A 20814-nucleotide genomic window follows, 5' to 3' on the forward strand; every position below is an offset into this window, starting at 1 on the left:
CACTCCCTGTTCCGGGATATGGAACTGCGAACGCGGCCGGAAAGGAGCTCCATGAAGTTCTAGTAAACCGGTGAAGGCTGACGAACATAGTTCTTCTGAATAAAAGCAACCTCTTGAAGAAATGATTATGAAAACCTGCATTGGTATTAGACTTTCTGGTCTAATGCCGTAGCTAGTGCATTAAACACCTCTTTCCTATAATGAACTTGTTGAGTACGCTCGTACTCATCCCACTCTTAAATCCCCTGCTTAGGTGTGGAGGTATCGAAGGAGGATCTACAGTGCAACTCAAAGGCCGAGGAGTCAACAACTACTTCAAGAGACAGGACCCCGTCAGTGGAGTCAGATATCACATCCAACGAGGAGAAAACATAGTTTAGCCATAGAAGGGAACTAGCTTCCTCAACCTAGCTCCTATTTAGCTAGAATCTATTCTTAGCCTCTATAGCTAGGTAGATACTCTACAAATAGAGTTCGTGATAGGACTAGACTACGAGTCGTTCTTCTGGAGTTTATTTGCAGACTTACCTCATTGTAAAGTAGGAGGCTGTGCTGATCTTATGTAACAGAGTCAGTGTTGTTATTCTATAGACATGCCTTGGACCCGCATATGTTTCTGTTGTACCACTCTGAGCGATATAATACTAGTGGAACGGTGTTTCATTGGTGTTGTATCAGACTTGCATACTACACCATGCAGTGGTATGCCGGGTCACCACACAATTCCTACATAATTCCTATATCAATCCTATGAATCAAAGGAGCCCTTAGATGGAAAGAGAACAACGGGAAAGGGGAAAAGCAAAGAGAGAAGAAACGGACGGCACAACGGCCGGAGCTGGCAAAGCGAGTCGCGCCGTCGGAGGCGCACGAAGGACTTTGGGGGGAAGAAGCTATTTCCTAGCAATGGAGGGGCGGTGGTCGCGTTCGATTGAAGGGCCACGGCAGCGGAGGACCCTGTCCGACATTGGAAGCGGGTCGATTCGATTTGGGGATTTTCTTTCCCCTGCCTCTGCCTGTTGGATGATACCAATCTCGGGCCAGATTCAGAGCGCGATCTGGCGAGCTCTGCCCGGACGCGTGCAGCTGTCCGCCACCCCCTAGTCTCCCGGCCTTCCTACCTGCTCAACGCCGGCCTGGAGCTGGACAGGACTCCCCCTCCCGATAGGAGCTTCTGCCTGAATCAACTAGAGGACACCTCGCATTTGTTTGTTGGATGCCCCCGCCTTCGCCCCCTTTGGAATGTCGTCTCCCCCTCAGGTCGCCCCCATGTGGGCGCCGACGTTCCGGCCCTCGTTGATGCTCTCTCCGAAGACTTACCTCCCATGCACCCGGAAGCGCGCAACACGGTCATCTTAGCTCTCTTGTGGACTGTCTGGAAATCCCGCAACAGAATGGTGTTTGATGCAGATTTTATGTCTACTCCGCGCATTCTAGCCATGTTGGTGGACCATCTCCGCCTGTGGGTCGTCCGCGCCCCCCCTAGGGTCGACACAAGCACCCTGCTCTCTTGGTGCCACGCTATCTCTATCTCTTAGACTCTGTCTTTCACCTCACCCCTGTGTTCCCCTGTATCCAACTTCCCCATCTCTCACTCTCGCTCTGTTTGGGCGCGGTATGCCGCCTCAGACCTAATTTTGTAGGCTTTATGCCCCCCATGTAATCCACTCCGCATTAATGAAAATTGAGTTCAGGTGGGCGATCGCCCCCCGTTGTTTCCTCAAAAAAAAAAATGGCACCGGTGCACGCGTGTCGCAACTGTCAGCGCCAACCAGAGGCTGCTCAAGTGATATGTGATGTTTTCTTCAGGTACTTAATGCTAAACTAAGATTAGTGTCCCGCTGCCGATAGCAATGTTAAAAATTTGAGGATTTTATCTTCGTGTGCAGTACGGATGGAATAGGATTAAATAACTCGAGCTCATATACGGTTGCTTTTGTTGTTTGCTTGCCCATGCAGTTACATGTATAATTGGTAATTACTGTCTTTGGTGAATTATGATTTGAGACAGCGTGGAATCTCAGTAGTTAATGCACGTGTTTGTTATTTCAGACAGCGTGGAATTTCAGTAGTTGGTGCATGTTTATTTATGAATACATATATTTTTAGTAGCCTTAATTATTGTTTGACGGTTGTGGCACGACCGTACACCATGGTCGTTAGTTTTCTAGCTCCTCCGGTGTCTAGATTCGCACACGGAAATATGTCTAGATACATGCGAATCTAGATAAAATTAAGATAACTAATTTAGGACATGAGAGTAGTTAAGATACACACTTATGTGTGTTTATTTAATAATAAGAGGTGAAATATGCATGTTTATGCATGTGTACATAGTTGGGAATTCGACGAAAGCCTCAACAGTGTGGGTGCTAAAGTGGATGATGGAACGATTGTCGGCCCAACGATTTATTTTCTGTTGCAAAGCACGTGTATTTTTTCTTATAAACACAATCATATAACGGGAAAATTTGGAGGTAGATGAAAGTTTCCGCTTCAACGCGCGGGCATTTTCCTAGTAACAAAAAAAGATTATACGGAGTAATTTATTCTGCTAACCACATTAGTATCTTTTACATCAAACTCTAGTAGGTTCTCCGAAAGATCGCCCTCCCGTCGACATGCCCAAGCAGGCCCATTCCGCCACCCAAATCTTTCCCACCCCAAACCCTAGGTTCCCAATGGTGCGGCTCGCACCCAGCCCCCCAACCCGCACCACCGCCACCGACCCCGACGCCGACCACCCCTCTCCGCCGTCTCGTCTCCTCTCCAAGCATCGCCCGCGCCGCCGTGCCGCGCCCCCGCGCCCGACCTTGCCGCCCCCTGCGCCCACGCGCGGCCAGCCCGACCTCAACCGCTGCAGCTGCTGCTTGGTCCGCCTCCCGCCGCCGCCACCGGGCGCCAAGCGCCACCCAATCCGTCCTCTCCGCTCCCTCTGGCGCATCGTCCTCCTCTGCTCCGAATGCCTCTCCCTGCTTCGCGCCGCCGCCGTCTGCTCCTACTGCCTCTCCCTCGACAACCTCCCGTCCGAGGACTCCGCCGTCACGTGCCGCAGCTGCAGCCGCTGCGTCCACCACCACTGCATCCTTGCCGAGCACCGTATGGCCCTGGTCCAGCCTATCGATTTGGAAGATTTCGTCTGCGTCGATTGCTGCCCGACGGTGAAGCCCGGTAGAAGGAATGTGGACGCCACATCCGCTCCTAAGCTGGAGCTGGCCATCAGGGAGCCCCATTCTGCAGTGAGGGGGAAGCGAGAGGCTCTCACTTCCGCTAAGTTGAATTCCCCCAAGAAGGCTGTGCCAGTTTCCAAGTGCTCCAAGGAGGTGAGGGCCCTTATTGCTATAGGTGGGGAGTCACAGAGCAACGGTGATCCGGACCTGCCGGACGAGAAGTTGGCGTTGCAGCTGCATCTGGCGATGAACGGGTCGCAGAGGATTTCACGTTCCGGTAGCGCATCGGGGATTGTCTCCGCTGGGCAGGCCAAAGTGAAGAAAGGATTGGTTTCTGGGAGGAAGGTTAATGAGGATCTGGGCCTTTGTGTCACCAATATGATGGATCATCTGGACTATGGTGAGAATGTAGCAGAGATGCAAAGCAACTGGAGTGCAAAACATGTTATGGGGTTTGATCCCTCAGTCACAGTGGTTCTTGCACTGGAGTATACAGGTAAATACGCTGAGGACTGTATGGGAGGTAAAAGGAAAGGTCCTCCTGGGACTAATCAGCATGATGGGTTGGTGGATCGGTATCAGATGAAGTACACGAGGAAGTCAAGTAAGCAGGCGAATGCCGAAAGCACTGGAAACAGGACCATGCCCAATGGAAATGTTAGTGACAGTGGTAAGGGCAAAACTCCCATGACATAGACTGCATCTTCCTTTTGGAGGTACAGAAAAATTCTTGCACTATTTCTAACTGCAGTTACACTTTCCCTTTCAGTGATTGTATTTTGTGTCCTCTACACCGATCTTATAGTTGTAGGAAAACAACGTGCACGTCGTTAGCCAAATCATAAGTTTATTTCTTGTTGAAAAGGCATGGACATTTCAAAATCCATTGCAAAGATGGCGCAACCAAGGAATCCATACCTTTCGGTAGTTGACTGGTTTGTGTGCTAAGTATATTCTTTGATATCAAGTACACAACTATGTTATCGTGCACCCTATAACTTTGCGCAGAGTAAAAATGCCACCTCTATGAATCATCTGTATCCCGTACTGGCAACTAAGGCTGTATGGGTAGTTTATGGCTTGTTGCTAAATGTCGGGTCGTCAAAGAAGTAGCAGGTTAGATTGGAAGAGCTAGATGGTAGCTCCGTAGCTGATGAAGCAAGGGGCAGAATCATTGCTTTACTTAAAAAATCATGCAATAGATCCTTCATATAGGATTGGCCCTTGACTGACATAGGCATGGTCACTGAATCTATTTTTTTTAAACCAAGCATTGATCATAGTGACTTGACCTAGAAGTGGATTCCTTGCTTATGTAACCAAGCTAACTGGCACCTTTCTCTTTCTTGGACTCCCAAGCTGACTTCAACTCCTCTCTTGCACCGGCGCCTTCCTCTTGGATCAAACATGACGCTGCCTCCTTTAAAATTGTTTTCTCTCATGAGATTCCATAACACTGCAACAAAATCATAACAATAAAATTAGTTTTTGAGGCTCTATTTAGGCATGCAGCAAATACTTTTTTTTTGGCATGCAGAAAATACTGATAAGTATCAATGGGGCTTGTGATCAGTATTGTCCCATAAAATGAAAGGACTATATGTTGTATGTCTCTGTAAATGGTTTATTTGCAGCTAAATTATCTGCGTCTGTCTTAACCAAGCACCACAATATATGCAGGCTAACAAACAAATGAAGCAGTAAACATTCTGTTAATGTTTATGCAAGGCCCATGTCCTCAAGTGCGCAAGTGAATTCTCACTTTGGTTGCACAAATAGCTTAGTCATGTAGAGCCTTTTGCTGCCTGCGGCTCCATTTAATAGGGAATCAGCTGTGCTAAAATATATATATGAAATCTAAGCCCCCTTGTGGCCCTGTCCATTTTGTTTGAGGGGTGATAATTTTTGCAGTTGTTGAACCTAGTACTATGCAGCTGTTTGGGGAGCAAGCCCATCTGAAAATGATTTACCACTTAGTGTAACTGGTAAGTAGAGATTTTTGGTTTACAACAAGGGAATAGGGGCATGTTTTTGTGGTATACATCTTCATTTCCATCTTCTTAATCATTTACCTCAGTGTTGTGGACATTAGTATGTTTCATGAAGGCAGCGGTAGTTCGGTTGTGGCAGCCTTGCTAGCAAGAAACCTAAGGTCATGATCATATTGCGGCAGAAAGTAGGCTGGAAGCATTTGCATCAGTAGATAAACGGATTAATGAGAGTCTTTGTAGGAAATATTATTATGAAAGGAAGTCTAAGACTAGAAGATTTTGGTTTGTTAGGATTTTATTTTGTGTTAGGAAAATTCAGTGACAAGGCTCAGCTCCATAAGGATGACATGCACCTTTATATCTGAGAGAGGCAAGAAGGATCAGTGTATTCCATCCCTGTTATTCTCTCATCTGGCCTAGGTCTGTCTAAACACCTACAACCATGTCATCTGGTCTCTTCAGCATGGTAGCTGTCCTTTTGTAAATCAAGGTTCACTACGTCCAGTCATGTGGAATATGGGCTTCACAATGAGAATCGACTGAGTAGTGAAATAATCAAAGACAAGGTTTATTATCAAAGTATATCAGCAAATGATAATCATGTCATGCAACTTGGATTTCTGTTCCCATTTTAACTTCTGCTATTAGTCTGTGGATTATCCATGCATGTTTGTGTTTGGCAAGGTATTGAATGATATTGCTGGAAGTATTATCAGGCGTCTAAGTGTTCGAAAAGTTCACTACTCCCTCCAGTCCGAAAAAAATGTTGGACGGTACATTTTGCAGAAAAGCCGTCGCATTTATTCCCTTCTCAACCCGCACTCCCCTCCATTCTTTGTCTTCAAAATGCAACCGCACGCAGATGTTCGAGAGAAATCCCCAATCCCGCTGACTCCTCGTTGATCCCCCGCACCGACAACTCGTCGTCCTGGGAGAGCACGGCGTACCTTCCACGCGACGGCCCTCCCGCGGAGGAGGATGGATCGCCGGAGCCTGCAGCACCGGGGGCGTAGGGAGGGGGGGCGAGGGTAGCGGGCGACCACGCGCTCAAGCAGATGATGGGGCGGCGCCTGGCAACCGTCGAAGTGAAGCGGCGCAAGGGTCGCCGGCCCTCCGGCGACGGCGCGGCTTGCGCTGCAACATGTTGGGCCACCACCTCTGGCTCGATCCGGGTCTGGCCGATGTCGTAGGCCGCCACCGCAACTGGTTGCCAGAACAATATCCTCTGCGCTCAGCAACGAGTAGAGCATCCGCTGCATTTTCTGATTTTCGAAGGGTCTAACTGTAAAATGTTGTTGTATTAGCCGTCCGACACTTTTTTAGGATCGGAGGGAGTACTAGAATTTACTGTTGATTTTAATGTTAAACCTTTCTAAGGCGATAGCTGCCTGTACCATGTTCTTTTCTTTAAGATTTATGCTGTTAACCTCACACTTATGAAATTTCATGTGATATTAGCAGGTGATTTTTGATAGCTGTAGTTTGCAACCGGCAAGTAGAGGATTTGAAGCTAGCAACTTGTTGGTGGACGTGATGGCGACTGCAAGCAAAGTTATAGGTATGTTCTGACAAATGAGATGCTTCATGAAGGAATCAGTAGTAGCAGTACTTCATACCAGCTACATGCAATCAACAAGCAACAACATATTAAAATTGTACTAGCTGGTTGTTACTGCTTAATGGTTCAGCAACATTAATTGAAGACGGTGGTGAGGCATGTGTGGATTTTGGGTTGAACTTTTTGGTGGCTGTGTATTAGCAACTACTCCGTACAAACTTATAGAATGTTTTCGCAAACGAGGTGCTTCATGAAGGAACAACAAGTAGCGCTCCATTGCATTCAACAACCAATCACATATTAAATTGTTGTCACTTGTTTTTCTGTTGAACAACCTTAATTATTAAGATACTGGTGGCATGTGTGGAATTGTGGGTTCAGATAAGTTTTGTAAGCATCGGAGTTCTGCTGGCATGAGATTATGCTGATTTAGTTGACATTGAATTTAGCGAATAATAATAATTTTTAGTTCCATGTCAGACTTGTGCTAGTTTGCAATATATTATTTTCTTCAGTTCTTAAATTTCAACCTTTGGTATACCTGAAAGGTAGATACATGATTACATAACCTGTGATGACATGTTGTTAAGTGCTAAGTATTGACTAGAGATGAGGTGTAGAAGCACTCATTTATAATTAATCATAGTAAATTCGGTTTTCCCCTAATTACTGTTTATAATCAACATGAATAACAAACACTTTGTCATGAATAGCTTTCAGTTTATTTTCATCAATTAACTATGCCAACTCGCTTTCAAATCACTATTATTGCTACTAGAATACTAGATAGCTACAAAATGTGTTTTGTGTGTATATTTTAGTCTTTACCTTGTGAACGTGTCTAGTCCATGAACCTCTTTCTGTATCGTGTTTTTTAGCTTTTGCAGTTTGCTGTTACCAAACTATATTTAATAATTCAGGAGATCATTACATTCTTTTCATGATAGAGCAACAGCTGGAGGGAAGTATTTCCTCGTTTCATTATGGATTATTTATGTTGGAATGTGGTGTCTAGTATGAAAACAGAAAGAACTTTGTGGTAGGAAAATAAATTAACTAATCTTATGACTTGACAGGGCATAGAAGTTAAGAACTCACGTTTCATAATTTAAATTGAAACATAAAAATATCTAACAATCATATGTTAATATCACCAACAAAAGCTAGAGATAATGCGCATATAGTATAAAGGAGGAAAATATCGTCAGATGTATTTTGTTAGATTTTATTCTCATGAAAGCAACCATATGCTGCTGCAATCCTTTTGCTTACATGTTTACTGAAAAGTTGTCATGGTTAGGTGAATTCTGCTAGAGTTTTAATACCTCTGTTTTCCAGACCCACAGTAATTGAGTAATGACATGAAGAGTGTGTTTGGTTTTGACCCAAGCTCACCCCGCCAAAATGCTGGCTAGCCAATTTTTTTGTCAAGATATTGGTTTCCCATGATTTAGCAAATGTTGGCAACAAAACTGAACTAGAGTGGGCAAAAAGACAATGGCATGCCATAATATTGGCCACCATTCAAACAGGGTCCAAAACTTTGGTCATGACCCAAATTTGTTATTGCATACAAACCAAACCTACCTGAATTGCAAGGACACCCATCAGCTGATAAAAAGTTATTTTGGTAGGTGAATACTGCTTTGTTAAACCAACTAAAACATCATATCACATGCATACGAGTACAGATCAAATTCTGTGCTGACCACGTTTTGATTCATTAGTAACCATTGATCCATAAATTGCACTGACCAATTGATTACTGACCCATGCTGGAATCAAGTTAAACATGGACCATGTTTAAAGACACCAAGCAAGATGAGAGATATCTGTCACTTACATTGCATGTGGCGGACTAGTGGTAGCGTGCTGGTGGCTGGAGCCTAAAGCCTTAAGAGAATGGAAGGAAGAGGGTGCAGATGGGAAACGGATTGACCGCAGGTTCCCGTTCCTGGACGTTGCCTGTTCCATGCCGTGGCAGGAGATAATGAGGATCGGACCGCCGAGTGCTGAACAGCCTGGAACATGAGCAACGATGGATAAAATGCCTTGGTGGTGGCCTTGTGGGGCTTTGGCTCAAAGGCAAAGGGAGACTATTTCCATAACCGTTGGTTCGCGCCTTCCCTCCCGCGCCTTCCACCCCTTCGCTGCCGTTGGATTTGCCGGCCGTTTCGACGGCTGATCTCTTCTGAGAGTCGGCACCGTCGTCGCGGCTGGCTCTCTCGTTGGCCTGTTCGCTGCCGCCGCTTCGCCAGCGCGTGCGTCCTAGAACGCGGCGTTAAATCCGCCTCACCTCCGTGCACACAAGGTGTTCGACGACTTGTCAGGTAGGCGTGATTGGCCGCTGTTCGTTGCCTCGTCTGCCACGGCGCAATTTTAACCATTAATTTTGCTTCAAACATGGATAGCGACGACGAGATGCTTGTGCGGCTGCTGGAGGACGAGCAAGCCTTCGACGACGACATCCGGTAGCATTTGCTGATCATCGCTGACGCCGAGGCGGAGAAGCGGAAGAGGCCGCGCCGCGGAGGATCAAAGCCAGGGAGAAAGAAGTCGAAGCCGGCAGGATGGAGGGGCATACCATGCTGCACAACGACTACTTCGCAGATGAGGCAACACATGCTGACAATTTTCGGCACCGGTATAGGATGAGCAAGGGTTTGTTCATGAATATCCTCCATGGCGTTCAAGAGTTCGACCCCTACTTCAAGCTCAAGCACGACGTTGTAGGCGTTGCCGGGTTCTCGTCGATCCAGAAGTGCACCGCCGCCATGAGAATGCTTGCATACGGAGCACCTGCTGGACGACTACCTTCGCATGAGTGAGTCTACTGCCATTGAGTGCATGTACAAGTTTTGCCGAGCTATGGTGGGAAAATTTGGCAAATACTACTTGAGAGGGCCAACTGAAGAAGAGAGTGCAAGGATCATGGCATAAAATGCTGCGAGAGGATTCCCTGTAATGCTTGAAAGCATCGATTGCAACTGCCCGTTGGCAAGGTATATACAAAGGTCGTCATGGATATTGCAGTGTGGTGCTTGAAGCTGTGGCAGATTATGACCTATGGATTTAGCATTCTTCCTTTGGCATGGCGGGATCACACAATGACATCAACGTATTGCAGCAGTCTTCGGTGTTCAGCAAACTAGTGGAAGGGCATGCTCCACCATGCAACTATGAGATCAATGGCCACCAATATACCAAAGGCTATTACCAAGCCGATGGTATATATCCAAAATGGGCCACTTTTGTCAAAACAATCTCGGCTCCATCAGGTCACAAGAATTGCCACTTTGCTTTGCGATAGGAGGCTTGCAGGAAGGATGTCGAGCGGGCATTTGGTGTGCTTCAAGCTCAATTTGCAATTGTCCGGTACCCTGCTCTAAGCTGGTCTCGCGATCAAATATGGGAGGTGATGCAGGCTTGTGTGATCATGCACAACATGATCATCGAGGATGACCGCAAGAATCATGCCAGGACACATGTTGGTCCCTATGAGTTGAGGGCCCTCTTGCGGAGGTAGATCATGAGTTGCCTGCAGATTTTGATGATTTCCTCGCCATGCACGCAGAGATCCGTGACAGCAATATTCACGAGCAACTTCAAAATGATCTCGTTGAGCATATGTGGAGGATCAAAGGGTTATCAGCAAATGTCGCGCGGCACCTTGATCTAGCCCCATTTATTACATTTGTTTAGTTGTTTTACTGTTTGTTGTATTTTAATTTAAAAACAATCTCGGCAAACATATTAATTTGTATGCTATATTTAATAAATGGTTGTGTTTTCGAAAACCCTATAAAAAAAGTTTGGGGGCGGCGTTTGGGGGACGCGGCTGGAGATGCTCTAACATTCCCCACTCAGGACTTGTCGTTGTACATGGGATGGGAGATAATATACTATATTGGTTATTTTGGTGTTTTTATTTGTGAAGACCGCAGCCAAGTTGACCAAAATTTAGTACACCAAATGCATTTGCCCACATCCATGGCCTTGAACACCTCTCACTAATACAGCTTGTCTTCCATGGAGGGCGTATGTCAACCTGTCCACACATGACCACTGACCAGCCTTTTAAGATAGAGAAGCCCTTGCAGGATTTTTATTCATGTGTGCCCTTTTCCAGCAGTTGGCAGGTGTACCATCCCTGCTGTAATGAGGATTGAGGAGGCCTTCCGGTAGTTGTGAAATTGTCCCTGCTGTAATGAGGACTGAGGAGGCCTCTTCCGGTAGTTGTGAAATTGTACCATCTTTTGAGTGAAGCCATGGAGTAGCCATAACCTGTCCATATTTTGCTTGGCTCGCCCAGCCTCTAATACACCATTAAAGGAAGAAGAGTGACATGCACAAATTCCACTCTTCTGCCGCTGCAGCACCTCCTCCGCTGCCACCTCTCCCTCCCCTTCACCGCCTTTCCTCCCCAACTGCCACCACCGAAGGTGAAACTAAGGTAATAGGCCTTCGTCCTGGGCAAGCACTTATGTAACCTTCTGAAACCTTGGCAAGGTCACAAGTGATGGCAGACAACACGACAAGAACAAAAGTCAGCTGCACGAACGCTATCCTGGCAATGGCTGCAATGGCTGCCATTTGTAAGATATGACACCAATGGCCGACTCCACATCTCCGTCACTGCTCTGCTGCATGTGGTGGTGCTACTCCCTCCTGGTTGAAGTTGTTGCTTGGTGGTGTCCCTCACTAGCAGCTGTCAGACCAGCTAATCCATGGTGTGCTGCCTCTCCTTCGGCCTTCCCCTTCCAACTGATTAGCTTATTGAAGCCTCCCTGGTGAAGCCTACCATCTATGTTTTGAAATTGGTGTTGCCGATGGGCACGCAGTGCAGAATGCTCATGCCTGCACCCTGTGGACTATTTCCTTGGTGTTTGGCAGATCCACTGCAGGTAAACCCTAAACCAATGAGTGAACTTTGTTACATTTCAGCCCCCCTTCTCGCTGAAGGGTTGAGAGCAGCAGCAGCCATTGTAGGAAAAGTTGCCATATCTACCTCCCCCCCCCCCCCCCCTAGTTGGGATGAAGACACCGTTCTCTTAGTGATGCTCCAAATTAATAAGTCGTGGTCGCAGCGCACTCTGCTTCTGAGTTGTTGACCTATGGATTGCTAACAATGGCCTACATGCCTCTCTTTCGTCATCTTTAAATGCTGTGAGTGCTTGTCGTGGCGGGATCTTTTTTGATAGTCAACAATTCCATACTCAGTAGGGTGGTTCATGTGGGCTTCATCTTTTCCAAGGCATCAACATCGCTTTTCTCACGTTTCATCACTCAGGTTCTGCATTTATATTGGAGCAATGGCATGCCATGATACAAGATGGTATGTAATAGGGTTTTGGGAGAAGGGAGGGTTCTCTCCCTGCAAGGCACGTAGAGGGAGAACGCCAACTTTTTTTTTTGCTTAATCATAAACAGTAGTCGCTAGTTTTCTTTTTATGTGTGGGATGACTCTTGATTTGATCCACAAGTTGCTTAGATGTATCCAAATTCAGACTCTTGATCCCAATCTTAACTAATCCTCATCTTTAATACTGCAATCCTTACTATCCTACTTTAAGGAAATACTCCCTCCCAAAATATATTGTCTATAATTTTTGATCGAAGGCAAACTTTAGTTGGACCAAGCATATAGAAAAACTATCAATATCTAAAATATCAAACAATGTTATTAAAATCATTATGAAATATCTTTTCATATTCTATGCATTTGGTATTGTAGATATTGATATATTTTTCATTTGTTTGGTCAAACTTTGTAAAGTTTGACTTTGACCAAAAGGCAATGTATTTTGGGAGGGAGTATAAGCTGTCCATGTTCAGTAATGTCTCATGGGCGTTGGCCAAAACCAACGACAGGGACGGTGTGCTTTGCTTTTGGATACCCATAATTGAGCAATAACTAGTAAAAATGGTGATGTGCACAATATACTTGTTTCTCATGAAATTTAGCACCTGAACTCACTAAGTGCACAAATTAATAGGTAGGAATCCCGTTAGTTAGGAAAGTTGTATTAAATAAGATTGTATCTTTTATATGAGTATGCTATATCAAATTCTCTACCTCTGCCATTTTGAGCACCGACACGTCGGCCCCACTGGGCGCCAAGTCCTTGATTCCATGCTGGCATATCCTGAACGGACTATTCAACTATAAACCCTAAAAAGATACACTTCCGCTTCCTCCTATTCAGCTTGCTGCCATGCCCTCCTCCTGCAGCTCAGCTCACTAACACCATCTCCTGACTCTTCACCGAAATCCAGGTATCTCATATATGACATACTAGTATCGTAGCTACCCCCGTTATTAACACAGCTTTTTTAATGATGTTTGGTTAATGTGCAGATGGACAGAAAGTTGGGGTCGAGGAAAGAGCCGCCACGACACCCATGTGTTTTGTCAAGCAAATCCGAAGGTGAAGACACAATCATTGCTACTACAGTTTGGTTCTTTTTCTCGGCTCTATAAAGATTGTTATGGAACATAGCTGCTTTTACTCTGCCATACGTAGGATTCAGCAGTCCACACATAAAAGAGTTACCCGTCCAGCCTTGTTTTGATATATATACCTATTGAGTTTTGCTACCAAGGTGAAAAAGGGAGAGCCTTATATATATATATATGCTTTGCAGGTTCTGGGCAGTGCATAGTGAGAAGATGTGGGTTGTGATTGTTGACTTAGAAATTTTCTTGTCCGCGTTTGAGGTATTTCAATCTGTTCTGCTTCTTGGTCATTTTACCAAATTGCCTTTTAGATGCCAGTGAAAAGTTCATTTTACCAAATTACCTTTTAGATGCCAGTGAAAAACATTTTGCGTTAGTTCTTCCTCTTACATGAATCAAAGTGTCATGTTTGTATGTTGCCTCAAGTTTCATATACATTTTTCTGTTACCTAATGAATATAATTTGCCACGATGCATACTTGTTTTAGGAATGGATTGCCCTGCAGACGTAAGGAATATTTCTAAACCATATCATTATTTTGCAGTTGCTTATTTAAATTGATTGACATAATTAATTACTATTACTTATGTATGTGGGTTGCTGATTTATGCAAACTAGAAGAATACCCCGCACGTTGTAGTGGGAATCCTCAGTATTATACAAGCAAAAATCTAATATTGAGTGAAATAGTGTAATAGTATAATTGGAATTGGAAACTGCTGGGCGTCCCCCGGGGGATCTGATTTCCCAGCCCCCGGGTCGCGAGCCGTCGGATCAGCCATCTTGAACGGCCAGATCTGCTTTTACTGAATGTAGCAAAAAACACATTCCGGCAGCAAAAAATAACCCGCTTTTGCTACATTGTAGCAAAAAATGGTTCAGTCACGAAATTAAATAAAAAGGTTGAGCTCGCCGGAGACCTCGCCGGAGACTCGCCGGAGAGCTCGTAGCAAAAAGAAAATGCTATTGTAGCAAAAAAAAGAATATGCTATTGTAGCAAAAACCGACATCATTGGAGACATCGACGATGATCTCGTCGGAAACCTCACTGGAGAAGACATCGTCACCTAGGTAGCAACGTTGGACACCCCTTGTAGCAACACCTTCCGCCGCTGGTAGCAGAGTGACCCACCAATTGCAGCAAAAAGGCGTCGTAGTTGGAGATGCCGTCGCCGGAGAAGACCACCCACCGCTCGCAGCGAAGGCTTCCACCATAGGTAGCACAAAACGGGTGCTTGTTGTCGCAATGCCTCCTGCCCCTTGTAGCAACTACAACCACTGCCGCTGGCAAGGCCGGCCACCCCCTTTGTAGCAAAGCTTGGCACCCATGGTAGCAAAGCCCATCGCCGCATGTAGCAAGACCTCTCTCCCACTGTAGCAAGGCCTCCCGCCGCTCGCAGCAGGGCCACCCACTGCCGTTAGCAAGGCCGGCCGACTTTTGTAGCAAAGCCCAGCCTCCCTTGTAGCAAGCCATGCCTCCTCTTGCAGCAAGCCCGGCTGAACCTTGTAGCGACAGCCATGTCCACATCAGCACCACCACCGGGGCGCCGATGGGACCTTGGGCGGCGTCGAAATCGGAGAAGCAGCAGGGCGACTTCGGAGGGCTGCACGTGGAGGAGGTCAGGGGAGCCGGCGACCACGCGCGGAGGCTCGCCGTGGGCGCAGACGAGGACGCGGCGCGGCTTCGGAGGAGGAGGTCGGGGAAGGCGGTGGCCGCGCGCAGGGAAGGAGAAGTATGGCACGGCGGCGGAGGAGGAGGTCGGCGGAGGCGCTGGCCACGCGCGGGGAAAGCGAAGCATGGCGCGGCGGAGGAGGAGGTCGAGGGAGGCGGTGGCTGCACGCAGGGCAGCAGAAGCGCGGCGGCGGAGCGCGGCGATGGATCATGGCGGCGTCGCTGGGGCGCTGCAGCGGAGCCGGAGCTGTTGCGGGAGAGAGACGCGAGAAGATAAGGTTTTGGTGGGGGCCACTCATGACGCGTCGTGCTGGGATTCCGCGTGAGCGCGTGCGCGATGTGCCTCATCCAACGGCTACGGAGCCGGAGGTTGCAGCGCCTCTTATCCCCCGGGGGGATTGGATCATTTTCCATTGGAATTACAAATGATACTGCAAATAAAATATTCAATAACATATTGTGAGTATTGAATTTGGCCAGATGACTTTTTATTATTGGGCATGTACATACTGCAGAGTGAAGACTATAGACAATACAGTAGCAATAGACAGACATTGATAGCTGAAAATCGCGGTCCAATGGCTACATGTTGAGATAGACTAGCTGTTCATATTATTTATGCTCCTGGTTTGTGTGGTTGCATAAAATAATCGACCGATGTTCTGCAGGAAATTTTGACGCATTTGGCTAAGATCATCATGACACACATATCTGGGTCTGGGGAATTTGGAAACTATGATTCTTACGAGCAGCACCGCTTTGATGTTGTATCCTTCAGGTTCAGAAGCCTACACGAGGTTAATACAGAAGGCTGAGAACTGCAAGAGGTTAATTGAAATGTGTATCCGCCTTTTGCGAACAAGATAACTGGTATCAAGTATATGAAGGCTGAAATTCAAATTATCCTTGTCATAGCGAAGGCTATCCAGATATCATATTAAAGCATGAATGTATGGTTGTTTACACTAATCTTCATACATAGCACGAGTGCGAACACGCGGAAAGTTATTTACGCTGATCTTGTTTTATGGTTCTGTTTCTGATACCAGACGTAACCTCAGTTTGTACTTTCTAATTTCTAACTGGAGGATGTTGGGAATATTAGCAATCCTGATATTACAATCCATGGCTCCTCATGGTAACCTTGTGCACCATCTGTACCAATGCCTGTTCTTTCTCCTTTGGCGTGCTACTGTCTTTGTTCCCTTTTCAACTCCAAAGAGTACCATTCACAGGGTGTGATACTACACCGAGCTAGTGTGTACTGCAAGGCAATAGATTTACGCTCTGTGATTGCTGAACTGTGCTCCACTGAACTTGTTTTATGATCTGCTTCCGAAAATTATCCATGGAACTAGGAAAAAGTTAGTTGGACAAACATTCAAAAGCTAACCTGAAGTTTTTGATTAAATTAACCATACAATGTCGAAGTCAGCTCTAACAAATGATGTGAACATATAAATATTGGGGAGACCTGGAATGAACAAGCTCATGTGAGCGTTCATCGTTCATGCAATTTTTCAGTTTTGATTCCAGAAACTTTTTAATGTGTCTGACTAATGCTTTAGTATTTACCAAATCTTGTGATGGCCACCCTTCAATAATAACTACTTCCTTTAATCCATAATAAGTGTTTGTTTCAGTTTAAATTTGAACTAAAACCATGGCACTTATAGTGGATCGGGGGAGTACTTGATATGAAGTATATAGTCTTGAACAAAGTCTATATGGACGAAAGCTTTCAAAAATAACCGCTCTTAGTGATTACGGCATGTGAGGCCCATGGGTTAGATTTGACGTGGCAAAAAGACCGTTCAGGAGTTGACTTGTCATATGCTGACCGGAACATGGTCCGAACGAATAGAATCGTTATGACTTGAAGGACTAGGAGTAGGGGTTGAGTAAACCAATGTAAATTTTAACAATTACACTGCTTATCAAGGAAGTGCAAGATAAAGTGGTACTCTTAAACACGACCATGTGAATAAACCAATTGCAAGATTACTCTAGGAAGCAAGATAAACAAGATAAATAAAGCTAGAATCAATCTAAGTATAAGTAATCCACAAAATGGTAGAAATGGCATATAGCGGAAGGACACACATCGACGATTCCGAAACTTCAAGTACACGATATCCTTGGAGAAGCTATCGCTGGCAATACAAAAGGACACCCCCCTCCCTAGAACAACACAGTAATGTGTATCTAAACCTGTACGCGTTGGTACCACCCCCTACCAACAGATTTAGTGCGCGTTTTTTGGGCGTTGCAAGGACATAATGGAACACATATATATGTTCGTAACCAATTGGTAAAGCGCTGCAAAGTGGCTATGTCGACCAACATATGTATCCGTTGGAACATAATGTACACGGGTTGAATAATTCTATTTCAAAATGCATATTTTTTTTGAAGACTTAGTGGCTTGATTACTTCAAATATGATAGTATATTTTTCCTCGGCAAGAGAACATAGACCTTATATGATAGGTACGACAACACACACAAATACAAATCGCGGAATATGAGTGCATTGCATGAAGAATTTTTTTAATACTTATTACTAAAATCAACGTCTAATATATGAAAATTATCTTAAGATTACACAACTTACAATATCATTTAAAAATATGAAACTCGAACATTGTATATATACTCTTTCTAATGTTCTGCCTTCATAGAGCTGATATCTGAATATAGCCATCGTTGTAGTTTCAGAATCAATGCGTCAAGCAGCAAACTTGATAATCTCGGGAGCAGCTCAACAGAAATATTTATACTTGCACATAGCTGGGAGCATTATAGATCAGAACCGTCTAATAACCTAAACTTCTTGGAAGTCTCACCAAACAAAGTATGAACTTTTTCACCAATGGTAGATCTTCACGCGATCTACGGGCCTTAGAAACTTTCCGAGGAAAACGCTTAAGCAAAGATGCTCCTGGGTCAATCCAACCGTCTCTGAGTTGCCACAACTCTAAGAATAACAAGCTCCGTGGGCAATTTGAGGGGGGAGGGGGCACAATTGGGACAGTAAAATCTTAAATCCTTGTATCCTCTTCAATTTGCTCACCTTGGGTACAAAATCTATCTTGGTGGAAGCTCATATTTGAAAGGTTTCCTTCGTAAGGGATAAATAATTTATATAGTATGATACACGAAATATGGCATAGAGTATTTTTTTGGAAATCCCGACCCTCCAATTCCCGAGTTCGGACGGCACACAATCCAAAGAAGAATTGCTAATTTTTGGACGCCCTCAAAAAAAATGGAAATTCATTTATACTCCAAAATATCCAGTAAATTAGGAGAATGGATTTATCTTGGCTTTGCTGGCTACAAATACTTACTAATCCATCATTTACCTTCCTTACGAGTTTTTCAATGAGCAACTCTTTTTTTTAAAGGAATACGGTAGGGAAGCCCCTATAAGAAACCAAAATCTGCGTCCCTGGGACTTGAACCTGGGTGCCGGGGTTGAACATCCACTTCTCTAACCAAATGAGCTAGGCTCACTTCTTGAGCAACTCTTTATAGTATGGTGTCCATATGACTCAATATGTCAAATGTCACTAAACCACATATAGGGAAATCAAAGTAATCTTGTTAATATCACCATCTTTGTTTTCCTTTTTTTTTTAGATCTTTGTTTTCCTTTTCAATGGGGAGGAAGAGAGGTCGATAACCACATTCCATTCACCATCGCGGGGACAATAACTACATCCGTATATCAATGGTAACATGTGTCCCCTTAGTCGTTTTTCATTAACACCAAATCCACTTACTAGAGAAGACATCCTTTCATGACTAATTAAGTCTTCGCATGCACTTGCTTGCCCAATGACCCCACCATTTTCAGGACTTGCTGAGAAAACTGGTACTGCAGCTATATCAGGTCTCATTTTTCTCTGATGTATTTCAGAGAGCTTCATGCCAGCTTCGGACATGCATCATGTTCTCGTCCCTATAGAAGTCATGACGACTAACTAGTGTTAAGTTTACGACATCCAATCAGAACAATGTGATAGGCTATTGGCACCTTCTTTTTTCCTTGATAAGGCGTGGCCTAGATCATGTGGTGGGTTGCTGGCAAGGCAACACCGTCTTATAATTCTCTTGCATTATTAGTGGGCTAGTAGATTTTGGTGAAATTATACTCATTCTTCGGCTATATCCCTTGGTTCTCATGCTCTTGGTCTTCTACTTACCAAGTTGTCCATGGTTGATGTGCATCTTCCTTTGGGAGTGGGGGGCGCGCATTTTCCTTTCATGCCTTAAAGTCTGCGGTTTGTCAACACCGTGAAGTATGGAAACACGAAGATATCGAGAGTTACTTTGTTTCGTGGCGCTCTTGAAGTACCAGATCTTGAGCTCTAGGTGAAAACATCATGTTGGTCATTAGCTTGAGCTCGCAATGGATATGCATGTAAACCACCAGTTTGCTGAAGACTCTCTTCGGAGTTTTCTGAATGCTATCCACATTGAGAATCTGTGAATTGTCCTTCAATGCATGGCTATGGCAACTACGGGAGCTGAACCAAGATGTATGTGCACACCTTCCTTGATAAAGGCATTGTTTACGGTTTTGTTGAATGTTATCTAGAGTAAAAATCGGGGACTTGTCCTTCATTGTTTGGATATGACTACTCGTCACCATGTATATTATTGGCCCCCTCCTTTTTGAAGGCATTTCTTTGAAAAACTATCCGTGTAGTTAATTTTATTTCATATGCATGAGTTGAAGTTGAACTTAAAGATCGATGATGTGTGCCAAGGCCCTCTACGACCTGTCAATTGGTTGTAGTGGTTATCATTTTCTTCAAATAAACTAGCTATGCCTATTCTTGATTTTTCAATGGTTGATGGTAGAGTGTATTCTGTATCCATTAAAAGTCTGTGCTATCAAAATCATGAAACACGATAATAGACCCATGACATATTATAAATGGAAGATACAATGATAGGCAACAATTGTATAGTAAGTAGTGCTTCAAATCAGTGCATATCTGCTTTTGTATAATTTTTTTAGATATTATATCTACATCCACATCCATTTCTATTTTAATTTGGGTGAATATGTCTACTTGACTATATGGATTGAGAGTGACTAGGGCTCAGCCGAAACTAACTTAGTTCTCAGTCCGCTCACGTCACATTTGTTGTTTGCTATGCTTTGTCGCTAATTGATATGTGTTTTGCTGATCGTGGCCTGCACATGTATTGCTGAACGTGGCCTAGGCGAGGGAGCTGCGCCGGCCTGTCCTTGTTCGGGCCATTGTCCTTTGTTCATTCATTGGCCTTTTCTTGCTCATGCATTTTTGTATGCTTGTCTTGTATCGTTCGGTAGTAGAACTCTTGAGTGTATTTCCCCCCTCCGTTCTCTTGCTTAGATAGTAGAAAAGGACATTAGCTCTCATAAACAGATTCTCAACAAATAAAATAAAAAAGTCTCTCATCTAGCCAAGAATTAATTCAGATATCCGTTAGATGCTGGCGACCACTATTGTGTATATGTGAACAATTTTAAAACCCAGTGAATATTTAACTTACACTATGTGAATTGTTTTCCAATTCACATCTATGGTTTAATTTTGAAAAAAATGCCAATCGCAACCCACCTCTAACTCACTCGGAACTAGGAAAACAATCTATTGCGGTTCAACTCTGCAACACTTCAAAAACAAATCTTGTGGTCCCACTTGCAACACTAATTTTTTTTTAATTCGCAACCCAATATGCAATTGAAAAAAAATCAATTGCAGTCCCAGCTGCAACTGGAAAAAAATATCGGCTGCAACCCCAGAATGCAACTGGAAAGAATCTCAGCCGTAGTCCCACTTGTAACACTTGAAAAAATGTTATTTGCAACCGGAAAAATATCAGTTGCTGTCTCACTTGCAACTGGAAAAATATATTATTTGCAACCCCACTTGCAAATTTTTTTTAAAAAAAATCAAAAGCAAATC

At 44.5% G+C, this 20814-nt stretch overlaps 1 protein-coding gene across 12 annotated transcripts; it reads left to right on the top strand.

Annotated features, from left to right (window-relative positions):
* The first annotated feature begins 2610 nt into the window (after nt 1–2610).
* LOC127316962 (uncharacterized) lies at nt 2611–16005 on the top strand. Of its 12 annotated transcripts, none has more exons than XM_051347456.2 (6): nt 2611–3886; nt 6620–6719; nt 12926–12995; nt 13078–13147; nt 13365–13437; nt 15518–16005. In XM_051347456.2, exon 1 carries the CDS (start codon nt 2622–2624, stop codon nt 3864–3866), a length of 1245 nt encoding a protein of 414 aa, XP_051203416.1. In that variant the 5' UTR covers nt 2611–2621; the 3' UTR covers nt 3867–3886; nt 6620–6719; nt 12926–12995; nt 13078–13147; nt 13365–13437; nt 15518–16005. The 12 variants fall into 12 exon arrangements, with proteins under 12 accessions (XP_051203416.1, XP_051203414.1, XP_051203415.1 ...); XM_051347454.2 differs by having other exon boundaries at nt 6623–6719; XM_051347466.2 differs by having other exon boundaries at nt 2615–3570; nt 3667–3886; nt 6623–12995.
* Nucleotides 16006–20814: the final 4809 nt, after the last annotated feature.

This window comes from Lolium perenne, chromosome 7 (genome assembly GCF_019359855.2).
Source record: "Lolium perenne isolate Kyuss_39 chromosome 7, Kyuss_2.0, whole genome shotgun sequence".
NCBI classification, from domain to species: Eukaryota; Viridiplantae; Streptophyta; class Magnoliopsida; order Poales; family Poaceae; genus Lolium; species Lolium perenne.

What these genes read in the sequence shown, in the direction of transcription:
- LOC127316962 (XM_051347455.2), top strand. Translation starts at nt 2,622, where the DNA reads ATGCCCAAGCAGGCCCATTCCGCCACCCAAATCTTTCCCACCCCAAAC.